Raw genomic sequence first — 18,370 nt, forward strand, 5'->3', positions numbered from 1 at the left:
ATTACTTTGATTCTGCCATCCATTCACAGTTGCGTACAGTATGTGGGCACATGCATGCGGCCGCTCTCTTGATGCTGAAAATGTACCAATTCTTGCATTCCAGATAAAATCCAAGAGGCCCAGAAAGAGCTGAAAGAACCCACAAGCTCAAGGAAAGGTAAGAGATATTTCCTTTAATATTTTTTTTTTTTTTTTTGCAATGGTATTTTTTTTTTTCCCCCTCCAAATGTGCCTTTTGATAGAAATGGTGGCAGTGACCTGAGCAACTATGGAGTCATGCTTCTAATGAAAATGAAAAACAACTCCAACTCACGAGCAGGTCATTAGAGCGTTGATTGAATTATCGTTTTTAATGAGATTGAGAACAGCTTGTGTGGAGGAGCCAAATGGACATGTCATCATATTCTTGTCCCTATGTGCCCGCTAAATGATGACTAGACTTTTTATTACATACACTTTGGACGTTTTTTTTTTTTTACAATTAACCACCTGATTGAAAACCTTATACAGCTTTCTAGATGCATCATTAGTTTTGGCTCCACATTTATTTTGGCTGAGTATTTTCAATAAAGCCTTTTTTTTTTTTTTATGCTTTCAATGCCGTTGTGTGGATAATGGATTAGCAAGAACAGGGCGTTCCTCAGTCTAATTATGCCAAATACCCTGGAGGAGCCGTGACCTTGGGAAATACCTTTGGCAGGCGGGAAACTGTGACATGTCACTATTAGCTTTATATAACATATCCTGAGCCACCTTTTTCTAAGCCAACAAAGGATGATGCTGATGTGGAATTAATTGGGGTGTAACGCCTTTGGAACAGGAATAATGTTGACATAAATGACGGTTTAAAAGTTTTGTGGGTTTTTTTTCCACAGGTTTAGCTGAAAGCAGTGGACAAATTGAAGATAGCATCAAAGGCTTGAAAAGAAAAAAGCTTGTTGCCGAGAACAAGCAAAAGAAAATCCCCAAGTCTCCAGTCAAGAAACCACTGCAGTTAAAAACTCCCCAAAGTGTGGAAGGAGAACCCCCCGAGGAAACGACACCTTGCTCCCCGGCTCCTGACAGTCCTTCTCGTAATCCTCCCAAATCATTGAATGGGAAAAGGGAGTCACAGGATGCTCAGCCGAGCGAACCATCCCCTGACAAAGGGGAACCTGTCACTGACCATGAAAGGCTGAAGCAAGAGGACCCCAAGTCAACGTCACACAGCCCAACCCACGACGATGAGGAGGCTTCTGTAAAAGTGGAGAGCAACGCCTGCAGCTTTGAGAAAGATCCCTACCACACCAGCGCTCCGCTTGATGTGCTCCTGAAGGCGATGGAGCCTGACATGCTGACACTTACAGAGAGGAAAGGGACCTTCCAAGTCACAGCCACTGCAAAAGCAACGTCTACTCTTCAAGCCTCGGCTGAATTATCAAACATGCCAGCTGTTAATATCGGTGGTCTCCATCCGCAATCGTCTCCTATGCAGACATATTATATTGACAAACAGGGTAATTTTATTGGCATTGCAGCACCGGTACAGGAAAATGTCCAGGCAACACAGGGTGACCCTTTGCAATCGTTATCGTTTGCAAATCAACATTTTATTCCCGTCGTATCTAATCCGGAAAAGCCGAGGCTTCACATGAGTTTTAATACCGGATTGTCGACGATAACTCACGCGCCGGCTCCCTCGGGCTCAAATGCTTTGCCAAAAAGCCAACCCCCAATCGTGCATACCTGCCAGTCACTCTCGGCAAGTGTCCCCAGCACCATTCAGGTTCCAGTTACACCTGGAAACAACCACGTTCAGATTACAACGGTCATGAACTTTGGGTCCGAGCAGGTTTCCAAGGACCAAAAGCCGAAGAAGCCGGGGAAATATGTTTGTGAATACTGCAACCGGGCGTGTGCAAAACCCAGCGTGCTCCTCAAACATATCAGGTCTCACACAGGAGAAAGACCATACCCCTGTGTCACTTGTGGCTTTTCCTTCAAAACCAAGAGCAACTTGTATAAGCACAAGAAATCCCATGCTCACGCCATAAAACTTGGTCTCATCGCACGCTCGGAATCAGGAGGCGCATTGCTGTCGCAAGATTCTGACAAAGCCCTCGGAACGCACTCGGAGGTGGAGGAGAGCGGCGACAGCGACGACGACGGAAGTACCGTCGATCTGGATCCGGATTCGTCGCAAAGCAGCGCGGCGGCCTTGTCGGAAAACAGCCTCCAGAGTTCTGGTGCGAACCACGGAGAAATGGACTCAACTGCCGACAAATCAGCTCAAAGAGGTCACGAACCCAAAGTGACAGCTGTGCTCCCAAAAGTTGTCGTGTACCCCGTAAACGTTTCGCCTCTGAGGGCAGATAGTCCACGAGTTACCGGCGCAGCACCCGAACAAGCGGCTTCGCAACGGCAACGAGATTTCTCAAACGTTAATCTGAGATCGAATATCACGGTCTTGTCATCTCTAAAAGAAGTCGTTAGTACGAGTCCCTCGCTGGACACTGTGAGCGAAGACGAAGACCAACGCTGCAAGTCTCCACTTTTAAGCGGACACGCTGAACTCCAAAGGCAACAAGCGACCGACTTTTCCCAACAGCAACAAGCCAAGTGTCTACTCAGCCCCCGTAGTTTGGGAAGTACCGATTCCGGCTACTTCTCCCGCTCGGAAAGCGCTGACCAGGCGATGAGTCCACCGAGTCCGTTTGTCAAGATCACGCCACCTAGTGAAATTGACCTACTTAAAAAGGATAGTCCTCATGTCCCCCCGGTTGTTGCGACAATAATGCATGTGGCAGTGGAGCAGAAGTCCCAAGCAAAAGAGGGACAGATGCGACCCCCGTTAGAAACCAAAACCCTTTCTCTTGAAGAACGAATCTCAAAGCTGATATCTGATAATGAGGCGGTGGTAGACAACAAGCAACTGGACAGTGTTAAACCAAGACGGACGTCTCTGTCGAGGAGAGGTAGCATCGACTCTCCCAAATCCTACATCTTTAAAGATTCCTTTCAGTTTGACCTGAAACCAATCGGAAGAAGGTCCAGTTCCAGTTCAGACATCCCCAAGTCGCCGTTCACTCCCACCGACAAATCCAAGCCGGTTTTTCTTCTCTCCGTACCTTCTCCATACTCCCCGATGGATTGTTTGCCGATAACGAGGAGTAACTCGATGCCGACGACGCCGGGTCACTCCGCTCTTCCGCTCAATATCGCCCACCTGCCCCACAATTTACGAATTTGTCATTCATTTGAGGAAAAAAGTTCAATTCATGACGATGTCTTTTCGTCCGCACCGTCGACTCCCAATCCGGCGATACATTCTCGGACTTTGGTCCGACAAGCTGCAGTGGAGGATTTTTCCACCGGCGACGGGCACCGACTTCCCAGCGTTCGCTCCATGGATGACGGATATCACGGTGCGAATAACAGCACGGAAATGATGCAAAGAAGTCGATCTTTTGAGCACAGTCAGGAAAGACAACGAAAACTTCAGCAAAATAAAGGCACCATGTACGAGTGCGAAACGTGTCGAAACCGTTACAGAAAGCTGGAGAATTTTGAAACGCACAAGAAATTTTACTGCTCCGAACTTCACGGGCCAAAGAACAAGCCTCCCGTTGTGAAAGAAACAGATCAAGATGTCTTTCATAGCAACATGCAAACAAATTTAGTTTCTAGGCCAACAATCGGCCCCGGATTAGTCGAACAACAGACGTCGTTCCGAAAGAGAAGGAAAATGAAAAGTGTGGGAGATGAAGATGATCAGTCGCCGACCGACACAAATCCACCTTGCTCCGTTAGTTTCGATTCAGGTCGGTTACTGGCGACCTTTGGAAATCCCACATTCCCCCAGCACGCCGTCATGGTTGACATCCAACCCAAAAACAACCAACCGAAGCTACCTCAAATTCAACTCGTAGCACGGGGTACGGGCGCTTCCGATTCGAGACTCTCGCCCATTCGAGAGACTCAGAGCAGCACCACGGCGAAAACAGAAATGCAGAGGCAAGGCAGCGGCACTTCAGTCATCAGACACACCAACTCTCTGAGTAGACCGAGTTCATTTGAAACCGACTCTATAGATCGGAGTTCTCCGTTGGACAGTAGAGAAAAAGACGTTCTGAAATCCAAAGCAGATGTAACGGCAACTGATCTCGAAAAGTTACCAAGCAAAACCATCGAAGCCGATTCGAGGAATCAAAGGACCGAGAGTACCGCGGCAGTACCGGGAGAAAATTCGACTCCAGCTCAACAGTGTCGTCTGGTACGTCAAAACAACATCCAGGTTCCGGAGATTTTGGTCACCGAAGAGCCCGACAGAGAACACGAAACGCAACCTTCGGAGCAGACGGAAAAGCCGACGGATCAATTCAGCTGGCCGCAAAGAAGCGAGAGTTTGTCCAAGCTACCGGCGGAGAAACTTCCACCGAAAAAGAAAAGAATCCGTCTCGCTCAAATGGAGCACTCGTCAGGCGAATCGAGTTTCGAGTCCAGCCTCTCGCGAAGCCTGAGCCGAGACAGTACTCTCTCGCACTGTTCCAGCATATCAACCTCTTTTGACAGAGAAGAACCGTCAAGATCAGAGAGTCCTTCAGGAGCCGAGTGCGTCAGCAGAATTGCCGAGCCGCAAGGTCAGCCCAAAGTCTTCAGCACGCTCGGTGTACCGGGAGTGATGCGGCGTGCGGCGTCCGAGCAGATCACTTGTACTCAACCCTCAGTGGAAATTTCATGTGACTACCGTAGCAAGTCTTTTGACTGTGGCAATTCCTCTCCCAGAAGAGGTCAGTCACCAGTCGGTCACCCCAAAAGTGGACCAATCAGCCAAGGTGCCCAGGTCCCACTTATTGAAAGGAGGCGTGGGCCATTAGTTCGCCAAATGTCTCTAAAGATCTGCCCGGATAATCAACAGTCTGTTCGAAAAGCTGTCATCAATCTCGACAAAACTCCAATCGCAAACTCTCTAAACCAAAACAGATCCCAAATTCAACTTGTCAACCGATATACTGCGGCCCAGCCTTTCGTCATCCATCCTGGAGAATTACCCCTGCAAGGAAATGAACAAATGGTCCAAAGTATACATCTGGGCTGCCCGACACAGCAGCCCCAAGTCCATGGCCTTCCTCATCCTTGGCACCAAACATCTAGAGTTCAAGTATGCCAAAAGCTACAGCAACCCCTGAGCCAGATTTTAATCGGAAGTAAGAATGCCCTAAACAAGGAAGACAGTCAAAGCCTTGTGCCTAAATACCAAATGCAGTATCCTACTCAAAGGCCAAGTCAAACATTTTCCTTCTCCAACGCACAAGAATCGTTACCGGTTTTAGCAATGCCTCTTCCCAATCCCATTTTAAGCGTTTCAAAATCTTCACACGTCTATCCCAATCAGGCCGGTCTTTATTCGGACTTTGAGAAAAAATCCGTCGACGCCGCTCAAAGCCAAGCCGGCGCTATCCCGTTACCGCAGATCCTGATAACCCACGAGCAGATGCACACCGCTCGCTCCGGCTCCAGTAAGAGCAACCTTCCGGTCGTAGATGCTGAAACTCACGCGGCACCGATCATAAAGAAAGATCGGACTCCAATCAGTAGTCTCCAAAGTAAAACGGTCGAAAGGCCGTCATCTCTTGGTTCTTTACATTGCACACAGAAATTGGCATCGGTGACTCTATGCCCGCAACAGGAACCCATCGCCTCCAGTAAAAGAATGCTATCACCGGCTAACAGTTTGGACATCTACATGGAAAAACATCAAAAACGTGCCAAGGACGAAAACGGCGCCGTCTGCCTCACCGACGGCAGGTCGGTCAATTATCTGAATTCCACTCTATCCGAAGTGACCAGACAACGGAAGCTGACGCTGGTTCGGCAGGTTTGCACAACCGAGCCGGCGGATAGTCCCATCGAGACCGAGGCTCCTCCTTTGCCTTCCGTTAAAACCGACACAGAGAAGGATCTCGATGACGTGAAGCCGATGTCACCCGACAGTACCGGTCTGGAAAAAAACACGGTTATTCCCGAAGAGGCTCACCCTGTCCTGGTTCCCAGTCTGCCTGGTCGCCAGGTTGCCTTGATGCCAAGCAGTCACTCCCAGAAGCCTCAAAAAGTGGAAGAACTTCGGTGGAATCCCATCAAATCGCCCATAAGACCAGCGAGTTTCCACGGCGGCCAAGTGAAACTGGCCACATCTGTTTCTGTGGTTAACACCAAAGACAGCCACCGTCTGTCTTTCCCCAGCCTGAAGACAACCACCACTTTCACATGGTGCTTCTTGATGAAGAGGAAACAACTTCACACTTTGCAGACCGACCTGAAAACATCAGCATATGCCGCTTGGGCAGTCAACCCAAACAATCCCAACCCACTCAGGTTGCCCACCAAGGTGCTCATGTCTCTCCTGGACTCCAAACAGAGCTCCAAGAAAATCCACTACACCTCGGCTATAAAAACATCTGGAAAATCGGATATCTTGTCTTACTCCGGCAAGCTGAAAGATGTCATGCCACGGGTAACGACACGTTTTTGGATTCGTTGGAAGGCATGAATATATCAAAATAATCAAAACAACATTCCTTTACAGGTACCGGTGACTCAGAAGAGCAGATCCGTTGAAACCAGAAGTAAAACGGAAGCGCATTCCAGCAATGAGTCAGACAAAGAACCGACATCAAAAACCGAACCGAGACGGATCAAAATCTTTGACGGCGGGTAGGAATTTTGTCGTACTTTTCCCCGCTTAATTGTTCCTCTGTACTTTTATCTCATCTTCACCCTCGTCTCTTCCCCCCACAGATACAAATCCAACGAAGAGTACGTGTACGTCCGTGGGCGAGGGCGCGGGAAATACATCTGTGAGGAATGCGGCATCCGTTGTAAGAAGCCCAGCATGTTGCGCAAACACATCCGCACCCACTCTGATGTTCGGCCGTATCACTGCACCCACTGCAACTTCTCCTTCAAGACCAAAGGTGAGAACGTTCGGAGGCAACAACGAAACATTCCTCCGACACGAAAAACCCGGCTCAGCATCCCTTTAATGAAGATGCTGTGATTCACCCAGTCGTTATCAAACTCGCCTCCTTCCCACGCCGACAGTGCCGAACAGTACTTTTTTGTCAGAACAACCCACGTTCCTTTTAACTCAGCCTTGCCCATGCGGAGACTCTTATCTCATCGCGTGTCTTATATAAGCGTGTCCTATGATATCACCTTTTTTTTTCCCCTCCTTTGCAGGAAATCTCACCAAGCATATGAAGTCCAAGGCGCATAGTAAGAAATGCATGGAGATGGGCGTGCCCGTTGGACTCAGTGAAGATCAAGATGCAGAGGATTCAGGTATATGAATGAGCTGTGACCCAAAAAAAGTAATAAAATCCTTACTCTGTTGCTATGTCATTGAGCTTTTGCTGTGGTCTAATAAAACATTCTAAACGCAGCTTCATCCTCTGTTAACTCCAAGTGCATGTAGGCGGCAAGCACATTTACAAAGAGGAAATTGCTGCGTCTAATTTTAGAAAAAAAAAAACAAGGAGACAAGCTGCCTGAAAGCATTCAATGGTCCCAGTCTCTAAGATATTTGTTTTTCCACCTCTGCAAGTGCCGGAGGTGTTTGACGGTCTGAGGGGGGGGGGGTAACTCCACTGACTTGCATTTCACTAAAATAAACTTACCATCTTCTAAACATACTTTTCGGATCCATCCGCAGGCGACCGCAGTCAAGTGAGCAGCGTCGACCGGCAAGATTCCGACGGCGACGACTCCGACGGCCCCGACGAGGAAGAGAATGAAGACGAGGAAGAGGAGGACAGCCAAGCGGAATCCGGCCTGTCCACCAACCCTTCCGTGTCCACCAGCCCGCAACATATCCCGTCCAAAGAGAGCGAGGTCCCTCCCAGTGCCCTCCTGGCTCAGATGTCAATCAGCTCCCTTGCTCCAGAATCCCTCACCTCAGACTCTGTCCTCATCATGAACCCTTTGCCGCTGAGTAAGCAGTACTCAATCTCGGGGTATTGCCCGAGCTCCACGCCGCTTTGTAGCTTTCTGCCGCCTGTCGTCACCAGCGCCGAGTCCAATTGCTCCGACACTGAGTCGGTGCATATGATGAGCCCGGTGTCACCGTGCAGGCAGATGTCCATCGACTACCCTGACGTTGATGTTCCCCTAACCCCCCCAGTGACAGGGACGGGATTTAGACCGTGCCAGGTAAGGCCAATTGTTGTATCTTGAAATTATTTGTTGGCTCAAGTTTTTTGTCAGTGTTTTCATTCCAGCCCACATTTGCTTTTTCCCGCCCAGAAGTGGCACCGATTGTTTGCAAACATTATGAAGAGGTTTCTCTCCGCTTACTTTGAATTCAATATACTGAAAAGCTCAATTCCACTGAGTAGTTCCAGTTTATTTTTCCATTATGTGGTTTGGAGTGGTAAACCCTAATCACACTGGTTTCTACCACAAGGTGCGTAGGCGGGATGCCAATAGATACCTCAGCTATGTAAACAGTGTGACACAAACCCAAACAGCTTTGAGTCATTTCTTTCCGTCATGGTCCCGCCATTTTCCACACTACCAGTTAACAAACTTTTATAAACACAATTGCCCAATTTATCCAATAAAGAGGTCAAGTGGGCTTGTTTCAAGTTCACCACTCCCAGTATTTACCGTCGATTAATTTTATCTTTCTTTTCCCCGCCTTCAATAGGAACTGTCTTCTGCTACACATCCTTTGGTAAAAACCGAGAGTGGCATGCCAGTGGACCGAAGCACGCAGACGTCAACTTCACAAAGTCCGACGCACGCTCCCCTACAAGCCCCGAGACTGGAGACACCGACCCACCTATTCAGTCACCTGCCTCTGCACTCCCAGCAACCTTTTCGCTCCCCTTACAGTATGGTTCCTGTCGGAGGGATCCAACTGGTGCCTGCCGGACTGGCGGCTTATTCCACCTTTGTGCCAATTCAGGCCGGTCCCGTTCAGCTCACCATCCCGGCCGTGAGCGTCATCCACAGAAACACGAGTCCGTCGACGGCCCCTAATTCTTCCCCCCGACCGGACGGCTTGCAGCCCCAGCCGCTTGTGATCCAGGAACCGATCGGCAACATGGTACCCTGCTTCCCCATCCGACAAGTGACTGACTTGCAGTGTCAGTCGGTTGGTTTGGAGACACTCAGCCTAATGGGCCTAACCAACACGGGGCTAGCGTCCAGCCAAATGCTTCCCCAGCAAGGGGTCGCCTTGCAGGTTCTGGCTGCAAGTCCCACCTCCCAAAGCAGCACCAGCACCCAGACGCACATACCGGGCCTCCAGATCGTTAACATCGCCCTGCCGGCCATCATTCCCACCCTAAGCCCGCTGCCATCCCGTAGTCCTCTACCTTGGTCGTCGGACAGGCAAGGGAGCCCCGACGCGCTCGGAACACAATCATCTCAAAGCCCCTCCTCGGCTCGCACCGCCACTCCCCAACCTGGTTCTTTCTCAGTCCGCTCCTCTCCAGAACTGAATTCGGGCAACGCTGCAGAGCTCACACAGACTTCAAAGAAATCCTCACAGCAGCATGCAGCCCCGCAAAGTCCAGCACACGGACTTGTGGGTGTGGCGACCCCCAAGCACGGCGATGATGATGCACCTAAGAAAGGGACACTGGTGTCCAGCAGGCAGAAGATCATTGATGATGAGGTTTCCAGTGATGATGAAGACAGACTGGTTATCGCCACCTGAAAACAAGCCCAAGCTCACCTTTGTGGATTTTGTATGTAATTGTAGTCACTTTAAGACTGAAAAAAAACTTCTTCAGGGGTTTGTTTCTGTGCAAATCACCTTTCAAAGCACAGACGCTGACATTCACATTGTACGTGCAATCTTATGGCAATTAGAATGATGACCAATGGTTTTATTTTTTAATTTTGTCAGCTCCGGAAAAAATGTTTTTGTACATGTTGTATAGACGATTGTGCCTTTATGGAGTTTCTTGTTTAGGAACGTGTACATAATTCCATATAAATTCACTAGTTGCTTGTGTTTATGTAAATATACTATATACCAAGTTAGAAGTTGCATAACAATGGAGGATATCACTTCGTTTTTTTTTTTTTTAAGATCATTTCTCATTCGTAAATTTATTGAATTATAATTGTCGTACTGGTATATGTACATTTCTATGGCTTACGGGGCAATGTTTATGTGTACAAATGTTGTGTTCAACTATTTATTCAAATTCATCTAGTGCCCATTCTGACTTTTTGGTCCATTGGTATGTGCATTATGGTTGCTTTACTTTGCTGTATCGATATTCTGAACTGTATAAGTAAAGATTTGTTTACAAACACTCAAACATATTATTTTATTTTATTATTGCACTCAATGACTCGAAACTGTAATATTCCATGTTTGCAGTGTTACTCCGCAAGCCAGCAGCCACCATTTCAGGTACGTCCCCAGAAATATAAATATTGTTATTCCATTCCTGCAGAATAATCTAATATAGCCACGCGGACTCGTCCCTTGAGTCCAACTCTAACGAGCGACTGAAATCTTTGTTATTCTCTTGAGCGGGATGATTCTTCTTTTTGAAGAATGAGGTCATGGATTACCCACAGTAATTGCAGGAATAAAATGATTCTACACAAATAACTTTACAAATACTGACAAGTAAAACACTGATTGTTATATTATTGCTGTTCATGCCTCATCCTCTCATGCCCATTAAAACACATAATTTAGACTCTCCTATGTATTAATCCCATGAATGACACTTGGTGGAATATTAAATTGTTTTGATTTGACTACAGTGACTGGAGTCGTGCTTGAGGGCTCTTTGAGGACCTGCAGCAGCCATGGACTGAATGAGGAAAACCTCGTCCTTGCGTTAAGCATCTTTGCAGCCCATTCACAAGGTGACTCATGCAACGACTCTCCCACAACAGCCTCCCCCTGACGTTGGATGCAGTAAAACAGGCGATGGGAAAGTGAACAGAGACATCTTGAGGTCAGTATATAGAAGTTCTCAAACCTTTTATTACATGTTGAGAGTTTGGGCCAGAAGCACTGACCTACATTTACAATTTCAAATGTCTTGCATGTCATTGAAATAATTTATTCCACACAGTCCTAGCACGACTTCATTAGATGGATCAAATTTGATCATCTGTAAGTTTCACTGTTCCAATACTTTTCTATGACAGAGCAGCTTTTTGTACCAGTGCCATGAACTGTTCCACTACCCAGTGGAAACTAAATGCTGAAGTCTGATTAGGAGCCCCCCCCCAAATCTTCACCCTGTCAAGATACTTGACACAGAAGAACACAAGCAAGGTCAGTTTTCCACTCGTACCAGCTCCGCTTAAGTATTTTCTCCATGTGTGGGTTGAGAAAATACATTACGCCTTCCTTCTATTTCTGTCTTTTTGTTTGCACAATTGCTGATGAGGTCATTTGTATGATTTGCAGCCACTCTGATAAGTAAATAGCTCGTCATAGTTATTCCAAATCTATTTATATGTCACAGCTCTGGAAAGTTCACCGTGAGGGAAAAATACACACAAACAAGGATGTCATGGACGTCAGCAATTTTGACTGTGTAAAAACAAAACAAACAAAAAACAGTAGTGACATTTAGAATGCACCATGTTGTGCCTATGAGAATGTAAAATAATTGAGTATTTTTGTTCAACTTTGTTAAACTCCAAAGAACAATGGGGAAAATGTTTTATTTTATTTTTGTACTGTGTGCATGTCTGCATTTTAACAAAGAGTTTTCACATATATAAATGTCTTCAAACAATATATATATAAATACAATATGTACATTATCTCATAGCCGTGACTGTAAATTATATTATTTTGTCCAATTCCAAAACGCTTAGTCTCAATGAAATTCCTGTTAGGGGTTAAAATGACACTTTTCACACTTTTGTATTGCTCTGCTGCCATCTAGCGGATCCGCGTAAAACCTCCCTGGAGGTGTCTCGTAGGAATGTGAAGTCGCAGTCATTTGTCTCCCCGCCTTCTTTATCAGCTTGCTCACCGACAACATTTGTCTGGGTGGAAGCCAGAGGACACAACTGTATGGAGGAAGAGGGGGGGGGGGGGGGGGGGTTAAATACTTGTATAAAGCTGAGAGTGAACATGTGGGGCCACATTCACGCGCAACAGCAGAAACTTCTGTGCTCACCTCTCAGGACGCGTTTTGACACTTTGCTGCAAAGGACGGGCACTCGTTTTTCTGATTTTGCTTTTTCCTGGATTATTTCGATTTTCTTTAAACCGGAGTGATGGATATTTACATCTTATTTTCCGTCTTGTCTTTGATGCACTCCTGGATTTTAAGCATAGGTAAGGAAAACACTTCTTTTCATTCTGCTCAATTTGTAATACATTTATATTCATGAAAACAAGTGTTTCATTGTTGTATTTATTTTTCATTTCAGCAATCTGCGCTCCTGTTGAAACGTCAACCACAGTTTCACAAGTGCGCCATGTGCGCGAAAAGCGCTGCTCATGCGCGACTTTCTTGGACAAGGAATGCGTTTATTTCTGCCACTTGGACATCATATGGGTCAACACTCCTGAGTAAGTTTTGCAAAATGTTTCATATTGACTATAATTATTTGTATAAATCTGGGGAAAACAATCTGTAAATTTATAGTATTTATTTGCAGAAATTAAAAAAATGGTTCAAATAAATCATCTTGAAACTGCTACTTCAAAAATAACCCAATTCTGTTTAAAAAAAAAGAAAAAAATGGACCAACCAATTCAACCTAACTTATACAAACAACCCAAATAATAAACAAATAGGAAGTCCATCCAATTTGTTCGCTTCTAAATTTAAAAGACGACATTTGAATTAGAAGTGAAATGTCTTCAATAAAGGCTCCAAACACAATGATTGAACAGCAAAGTTCATTTTTTCCCCCCAGATCTATATCTATATAATAATATTCTATATAATGGCACAATAATCCCATAATTCTGAATTGAAATCATGTCAAAGTGATGACTTTATCTTGGTCTAAAATCTCCATTGTCCTTTTCCAGGCGTATCGTTTCATATGGCTTGGGCAATGCCCCCAGGAAAAGGCGTTCAGTCCAGGTTGCCACGGCAACCGCAAGTGGTCGCTCCCGCTGTCGTTGCCTGCATCAGGGAGACCTCACCTGCACTGACTTCTGCCAGAGGTGGGTCATTTACATCCGACATCCAGCATCATTAAACCTGTGTCACATTACTGGAAACGGGTGGAAAAACAAAAATCCTTTTTAAGCATGTACAGGCGTGTTTGAGTGGGTGTTCAAGCGCATGGTTGCTTAAATGCCCTTAAATAGGGGGATATAATTGCAAGTCATCATGTCATCTTTATGTTGCTTACAGGGAGGAGACATCAGTAAAGAATGAAATCCCTTCTGATGAGGGCCCCGAGCTGGAGGCTGACACAAGCAAGACTAAAAGGTATATTAAAAAATATATTTTTTTAGGAATACAACCCAATACACGAAAAGTTTGTATTATTTAATAATCTTCTGAATAATTAAGCGGCGCACCCACACATACAAAGTTGTTATTTATTATTATGTGACAACATATAAGAAAGGAGGACAATTATGTTTTTAAGTCTTGGGCAATTCCTGTCTAGTTTGCTCATAATTGGACAGTAATGATTCCTCTATTTATCAGAGCATTTATTTGGAATTCTAGGCATTGCGTGACTAATAACTTCCATTTCCGATAACTTGAAACATGCCTAATTGCTCTCTCCTTCTTTGTGTGCAGTATGAACAATCAAAGAAGGGCGCCGCCGCCCCGGATCAGCGCCGCCGTCGAAAGGCTTCTTAAAAAGTGGACGCAAAGCCGCAGGCTGAAAACGCCACTGAAGATGACCCGTTACCCTCAAGCCAGAAGTGGAAAGATTTCTTTACCTTCTCTATAACTCAGGGATCTTCATAAACCCATCGACCACCTCGGTGATGGCGACGTGAGCACCTCCATCTTGATTGCATCCCAAGCGGAGAGAAAACTGAGACAAGGAGCTGAGATTTCAAGAGATAAGCTGATGACAAGATTTTTTTTTCTCTGCAGTCACCTCTATGCACTCCAAATAGAACATCAAGTAACATTTCAAGCCATTTTCTTTTTTTTTTTACGTCAGACAACCACTGCCATCTGTGGATTATTTTTAATTCTCAAAAAGTTGGATACCAACGTGTAGTCAGGAATAAGCCATTCTGGTTGAACCACTTCCTGTCTACATCAAGATCCTATGTAGCTCACGGAAATGCAAATTTCATAGTTCACCTCCAAAAAGTATTTCCTTCCTCAATAGGTCTTATATATTGTCATATTTATTCCTATATTTGTACTTGTTTCGTCAGCCATATTGGTTATGCACTATGTCATTTCTGTGAAATGTTTTGACGTGAAGATGCCAAATTGTGGCGAAAAATATTTTAATAAATGTGTTTATTTAAAATCTGAGTCAACTCCTGTTTGTTTTATCAACGCAGAAGAGTGCAATACATCGATTGTGATATAAAAATATATTCAAGAGAAATTCCAGCTGGTGTGCGATGACGGAAATTTTAGGTCTAAAGTTGTTGTTGACCATGAAAGCATTTTAAGATGTCATGTTGCCACTTGCCTTATTAAATTTGCTATAAATAAGGTACCATTGAGCTACCACTGAATCAAAACAAGACATACCCAAACGTGCTGCGACTTGTAGGTGATGTTAATGAACTTCTGTCCCGGTCGAAAAATAATCGCCGATATTTTTGATGTCCAACTTGACTGCTCAGTGCCGCCGTCTGTCCGGCAGGGGCGGATCTATTTTTCTCGGACACAGGGCTGTGGACCACCCCAAAAAAAAAAAATCCTAAATTTATGTGAGGCAGTTTTTCAAAATGACAAATTTATTTATAATTGCTTGTATATTGGTTACAGTTTTTTTTCTTGTATGCAGCCCTGAGAAGAAAAAGTTTGCACCCCCCCCCTTGTTGGACATCATCAGTGACTTAATCCTGCCCCGATGATCATCTTTCTCATCTTTCTTGCTTTTGCATCAACCACCTGCTGAGACGTGAGTCATCAATGAGTCACTCTTCAAGTATTCTCTGTCTGGCTTTGAGAACTTTGAGGGTCCGGTGAGAACCTTCAGCCTCGGCGCTTTAGTTACCTTTTAAATAATCTTGGGTCTAATTTCCCGAAAATACATAACTCAACATATTAACACTGCTACTAGCAGGAAAGAGGAGCAGGAAAAGTGGGATAGGGAAACGGGGAAAACAAGCAGTCTGTCTGCAAAACAAAGAATAAGCATCTTTGTTGAGTATGATGTGTTTTATTTGAAGATTTATATTCTTCTGACATGTTATTAGGTCATGATTGTAGACATTTTTTAGTTGAACAATGCACAATACAATCGCAGCAAATCATTTTTTGTGCTGACAGCAAACGATTCTCTTTGATCGGGCCATGGATCGGGAATCATCGTCATTAATGCCTTGGTTCAAGTTTCTCCATGTCTGGAATGACTGTCTTGTTTTTTTAAAACTGTCATCATCTACAGTGGCTTAAAAAAACAACAACAACCTTTGACACTCAAAAAGTCAAAAGTTCAGATATGTTTTCAAATGTTTGAACCCTTTTTTGCATTGGATGTATTCTGTACGTTAGCGTCTTTGCTACATCGGTTCTCCCGATTGGCTCTTATTTCCGTGCAGTGTGGTGAATGTCATACAAGTTGTTCTTGGGTTAGCTTCAAACGGCGGCGCAACTAAATTCACTCCCATCACTCATCGCTAAATTGTTTGAACTGGCAGCAGGCCGCAACCCAGTGCAAATTGGTGGAAAGCATTTAACTCTGCAGGCTGTGTGGCAGATGTATTCTAATTAGACTTACTGTGCCTGCGGCTGCTAGCAATAAATGCCTGTTACTGTTTCTGCGCATGCCAACGTTTCCAGATCCACCTGGTTCGTGATTGCAAAACAGTTGAAGACGTGCAGAGTCATCTCGGATGGAAAGTTATATAAGAGAAAAAAAATATATTTAACCAGTAAAGTACAATACAATTGATACAATATTTATTTTAAAGACCAATCCTTATGATGCAGGAGTTAAATAATAAAACCCGCTTCTAGGTTATCAGATTGACATTCTCATCATTCTATTTAAAACCCAATGACATGACCTTTACTGCATGAATCAGCTTTGGCCTAATAAAGCTTTCAGTTCTGCATCAACATCCCTCCTTGCATAATCTACTTGCAGTCCAAAGAGGTGAACGTGCACGAGCCCAGCCTGGCCCGGCCTGGCGACACAACACAATGGCAGTCCGCGTCTGAACTATTCACTTCAATGCAAACAACTCCCTTGGGAGGTTAGCTTTTGACACAAGTCATTAGTCTATTGAATAGCGTGCGAGCTAGCATAATAGCCCATTACACAGCGAGGAATCTCCACCGCTCGGCAGGAATTCTGCAGCTCGCCAGCCAACAATAGAAAGGGAACGTCGGGGCGGGGCCTCGACTTCTGACGAGCCCGGCCAGCGCTAACTCAACACACCAAATTTTCCGTTCTCAAGCACACTCGTAAAGAGTGATATTGAGATTTTGGCTTAAATGGATCGGGGTGATCACGTGGCGGCTCTCATCACCCCGCTTGCCTGTAATCCAAGTGTCCCTACCTGTCAGGCGTGCAAAACATGACAGGAATATCCCCTCGCATATTTGAACTGAGACTGTGCTGACAGACGTGAATCTGAGACGCTTGGCTTTATTTAAAGTGACTGAGAAAGGAACGAGGAGACGGCTCTCACCTGTTGCTTATATAAACGGGGAATGTTGGGAATGCGTGGAATTGTAGACTTCGTTTTATTAAAGGGGTCAGCGTTACAATCTTTAATCCAAATTTAGCCCAGAGATGCCAGAAATGCAAAATAAACATTCTCCATGGAGCCTATATGTATACATGAGAAGTACATTACATAACGTGTTTATACATTTGGACAAGACTCGTTGACTCCAAGCTGTTTAAAAAAAAAAAATTCAGCTTCTTGATGCAAACATTTGTGAGAGCCTTATGCCAGGAATGAGGGTGTGCATACTTATGCAACCTTTTACTTCCACACTCTACAAGATTATTTTTTTCAATACATTTGAGTTGTGCATATGTAGGTCTGTCGGGATTGTGTAGAGGTGTGGAGACTTTTTATATTGCTCAATGGAGTTGAAGGAAATCCAAAAAAACACGTTACAAAGCGTCTTGGTATTCCAGCTATTGCCTTTTGTCGCCGTTGTTACATTGTTTGGTATTATCTCATTATAAAAATAAAGTTTTGGGCTTCAGCACCTAATCAATCCAGCGTATTGTCGCACTATCAGACTAAATATTAAGACAAGCGTCCACATTTTTGTGTTCTGGGGGCGTCATGAATCTTGCACAGTTATGCCTGGAGAGCTTTTCCGCTGTTTTTTGCTCGACTTTCTTTTGTCTGCTGTGTTTGTTTACATTGCCAGGCGGGTAGCGATGAGATGCTCTTTTTGTCGTCCATGTCTTTCATATACAAATATTGACAGGCGTGTGAAAGCCGTGGAAAATGTTATTTCATCTGTGATTCATCCCAGCGTCCTGTCAGTCATTGTTTGAAGGGATAATGTTTGCGAAGCACCTGGGCAAGCGGCGTTCTTGCGGGTGAGCCACATCCTGTGTAAAAAACAATATCCAGATATCAATTATGTAAATACACAACATCTGGTGTCAACGCATCCTTGCATGTTTGTATGTGTGGTGTTGTTGTTTTGTTAGGAAGGCTGCCAAATGATAAACTTGTTTTGGTCTCATTGTGTCAGAGCTTTTCATACGTAATCATGGTCGCCTGTGGCTCGGGCGGAACGCCACCACCATTGTTCACGTCGGGGCCTGGAACTTAACATTCTTTACAGTTGTCAACATGGGGGGGGTGGATAAAAAAAAAAAAAATCTCGTGTAATCATCCTTTAGTCATTTTTAATGAGTAGCTGCTGCATCTGACCTAATTACATCACATAACGGTGATATTTTGCACGATATCATTAAAAATGCAATTGTTATTTAGGCATAGACATCCACAGCTGTTTTAAAAATAAAATAAAATGGCTCAGTACTAGAGAGCACCTCAGGTCCACTGGTTCGAATAGTTGATCCAGGCGTTGACACCCTACATGCAGGGACAAGTTATGGTTCCTTTCCGAATCAAAGACTAAAATCACAAACATCTTTTCTCACACTTATAATCATTATGAACATGAAACCGTCCAAGTTGATGAATGAAATAGTAAATGACACATCAAAAGAGACGTAGTTGACCACATGAGGTGCTTCCACTTGAATCGCTGATAAGACTACAAAAACAGTCATT

General features: G+C 44.8%; 2 protein-coding genes across 4 annotated transcripts in view; both read left to right on the forward strand.

Moving 5' to 3' along the window:
* The window catches only part of hivep1 (HIVEP zinc finger 1), a 33,075-nt gene extending 22,762 nt beyond the window's left edge, over positions 1-10,313 (forward strand). For all 3 annotated transcript variants that reach the window (XM_037263426.1, XM_037263427.1, XM_037263428.1), the window contains 7 exons: positions 104-157; positions 876-6,493; positions 6,566-6,693; positions 6,778-6,953; positions 7,219-7,320; positions 7,691-8,187; positions 8,684-10,313. In XM_037263426.1, coding sequence (XP_037119321.1) covers positions 104-157; positions 876-6,493; positions 6,566-6,693; positions 6,778-6,953; positions 7,219-7,320; positions 7,691-8,187; positions 8,684-9,700 — 7,592 coding nt within the window. In that variant the 3' untranslated portion in view covers positions 9,701-10,313. The remainder of the gene's footprint in view (positions 1-103; positions 158-875; positions 6,494-6,565; positions 6,694-6,777; positions 6,954-7,218; positions 7,321-7,690; positions 8,188-8,683) is intronic.
* Positions 10,314-12,098: 1,785 nt separating this feature from the next.
* On the forward strand, positions 12,099-14,450 carry edn1 (endothelin 1). Its single transcript, XM_037264525.1, has 5 exons — positions 12,099-12,313; positions 12,409-12,550; positions 13,019-13,156; positions 13,350-13,427; positions 13,749-14,450. Exons 1-5 carry the CDS (start codon positions 12,253-12,255, stop codon positions 13,903-13,905), a joined length of 576 nt encoding a protein of 191 aa, XP_037120420.1. The 5' UTR covers positions 12,099-12,252; the 3' UTR covers positions 13,906-14,450.
* The last annotated feature ends 3,920 nt before the right edge of the window (positions 14,451-18,370 follow it).

Source organism: Syngnathus acus, chromosome 11, assembly GCF_901709675.1.
Source record: "Syngnathus acus chromosome 11, fSynAcu1.2, whole genome shotgun sequence".
In the NCBI taxonomy this organism is placed as follows: domain Eukaryota; kingdom Metazoa; phylum Chordata; class Actinopteri; order Syngnathiformes; family Syngnathidae; genus Syngnathus; species Syngnathus acus.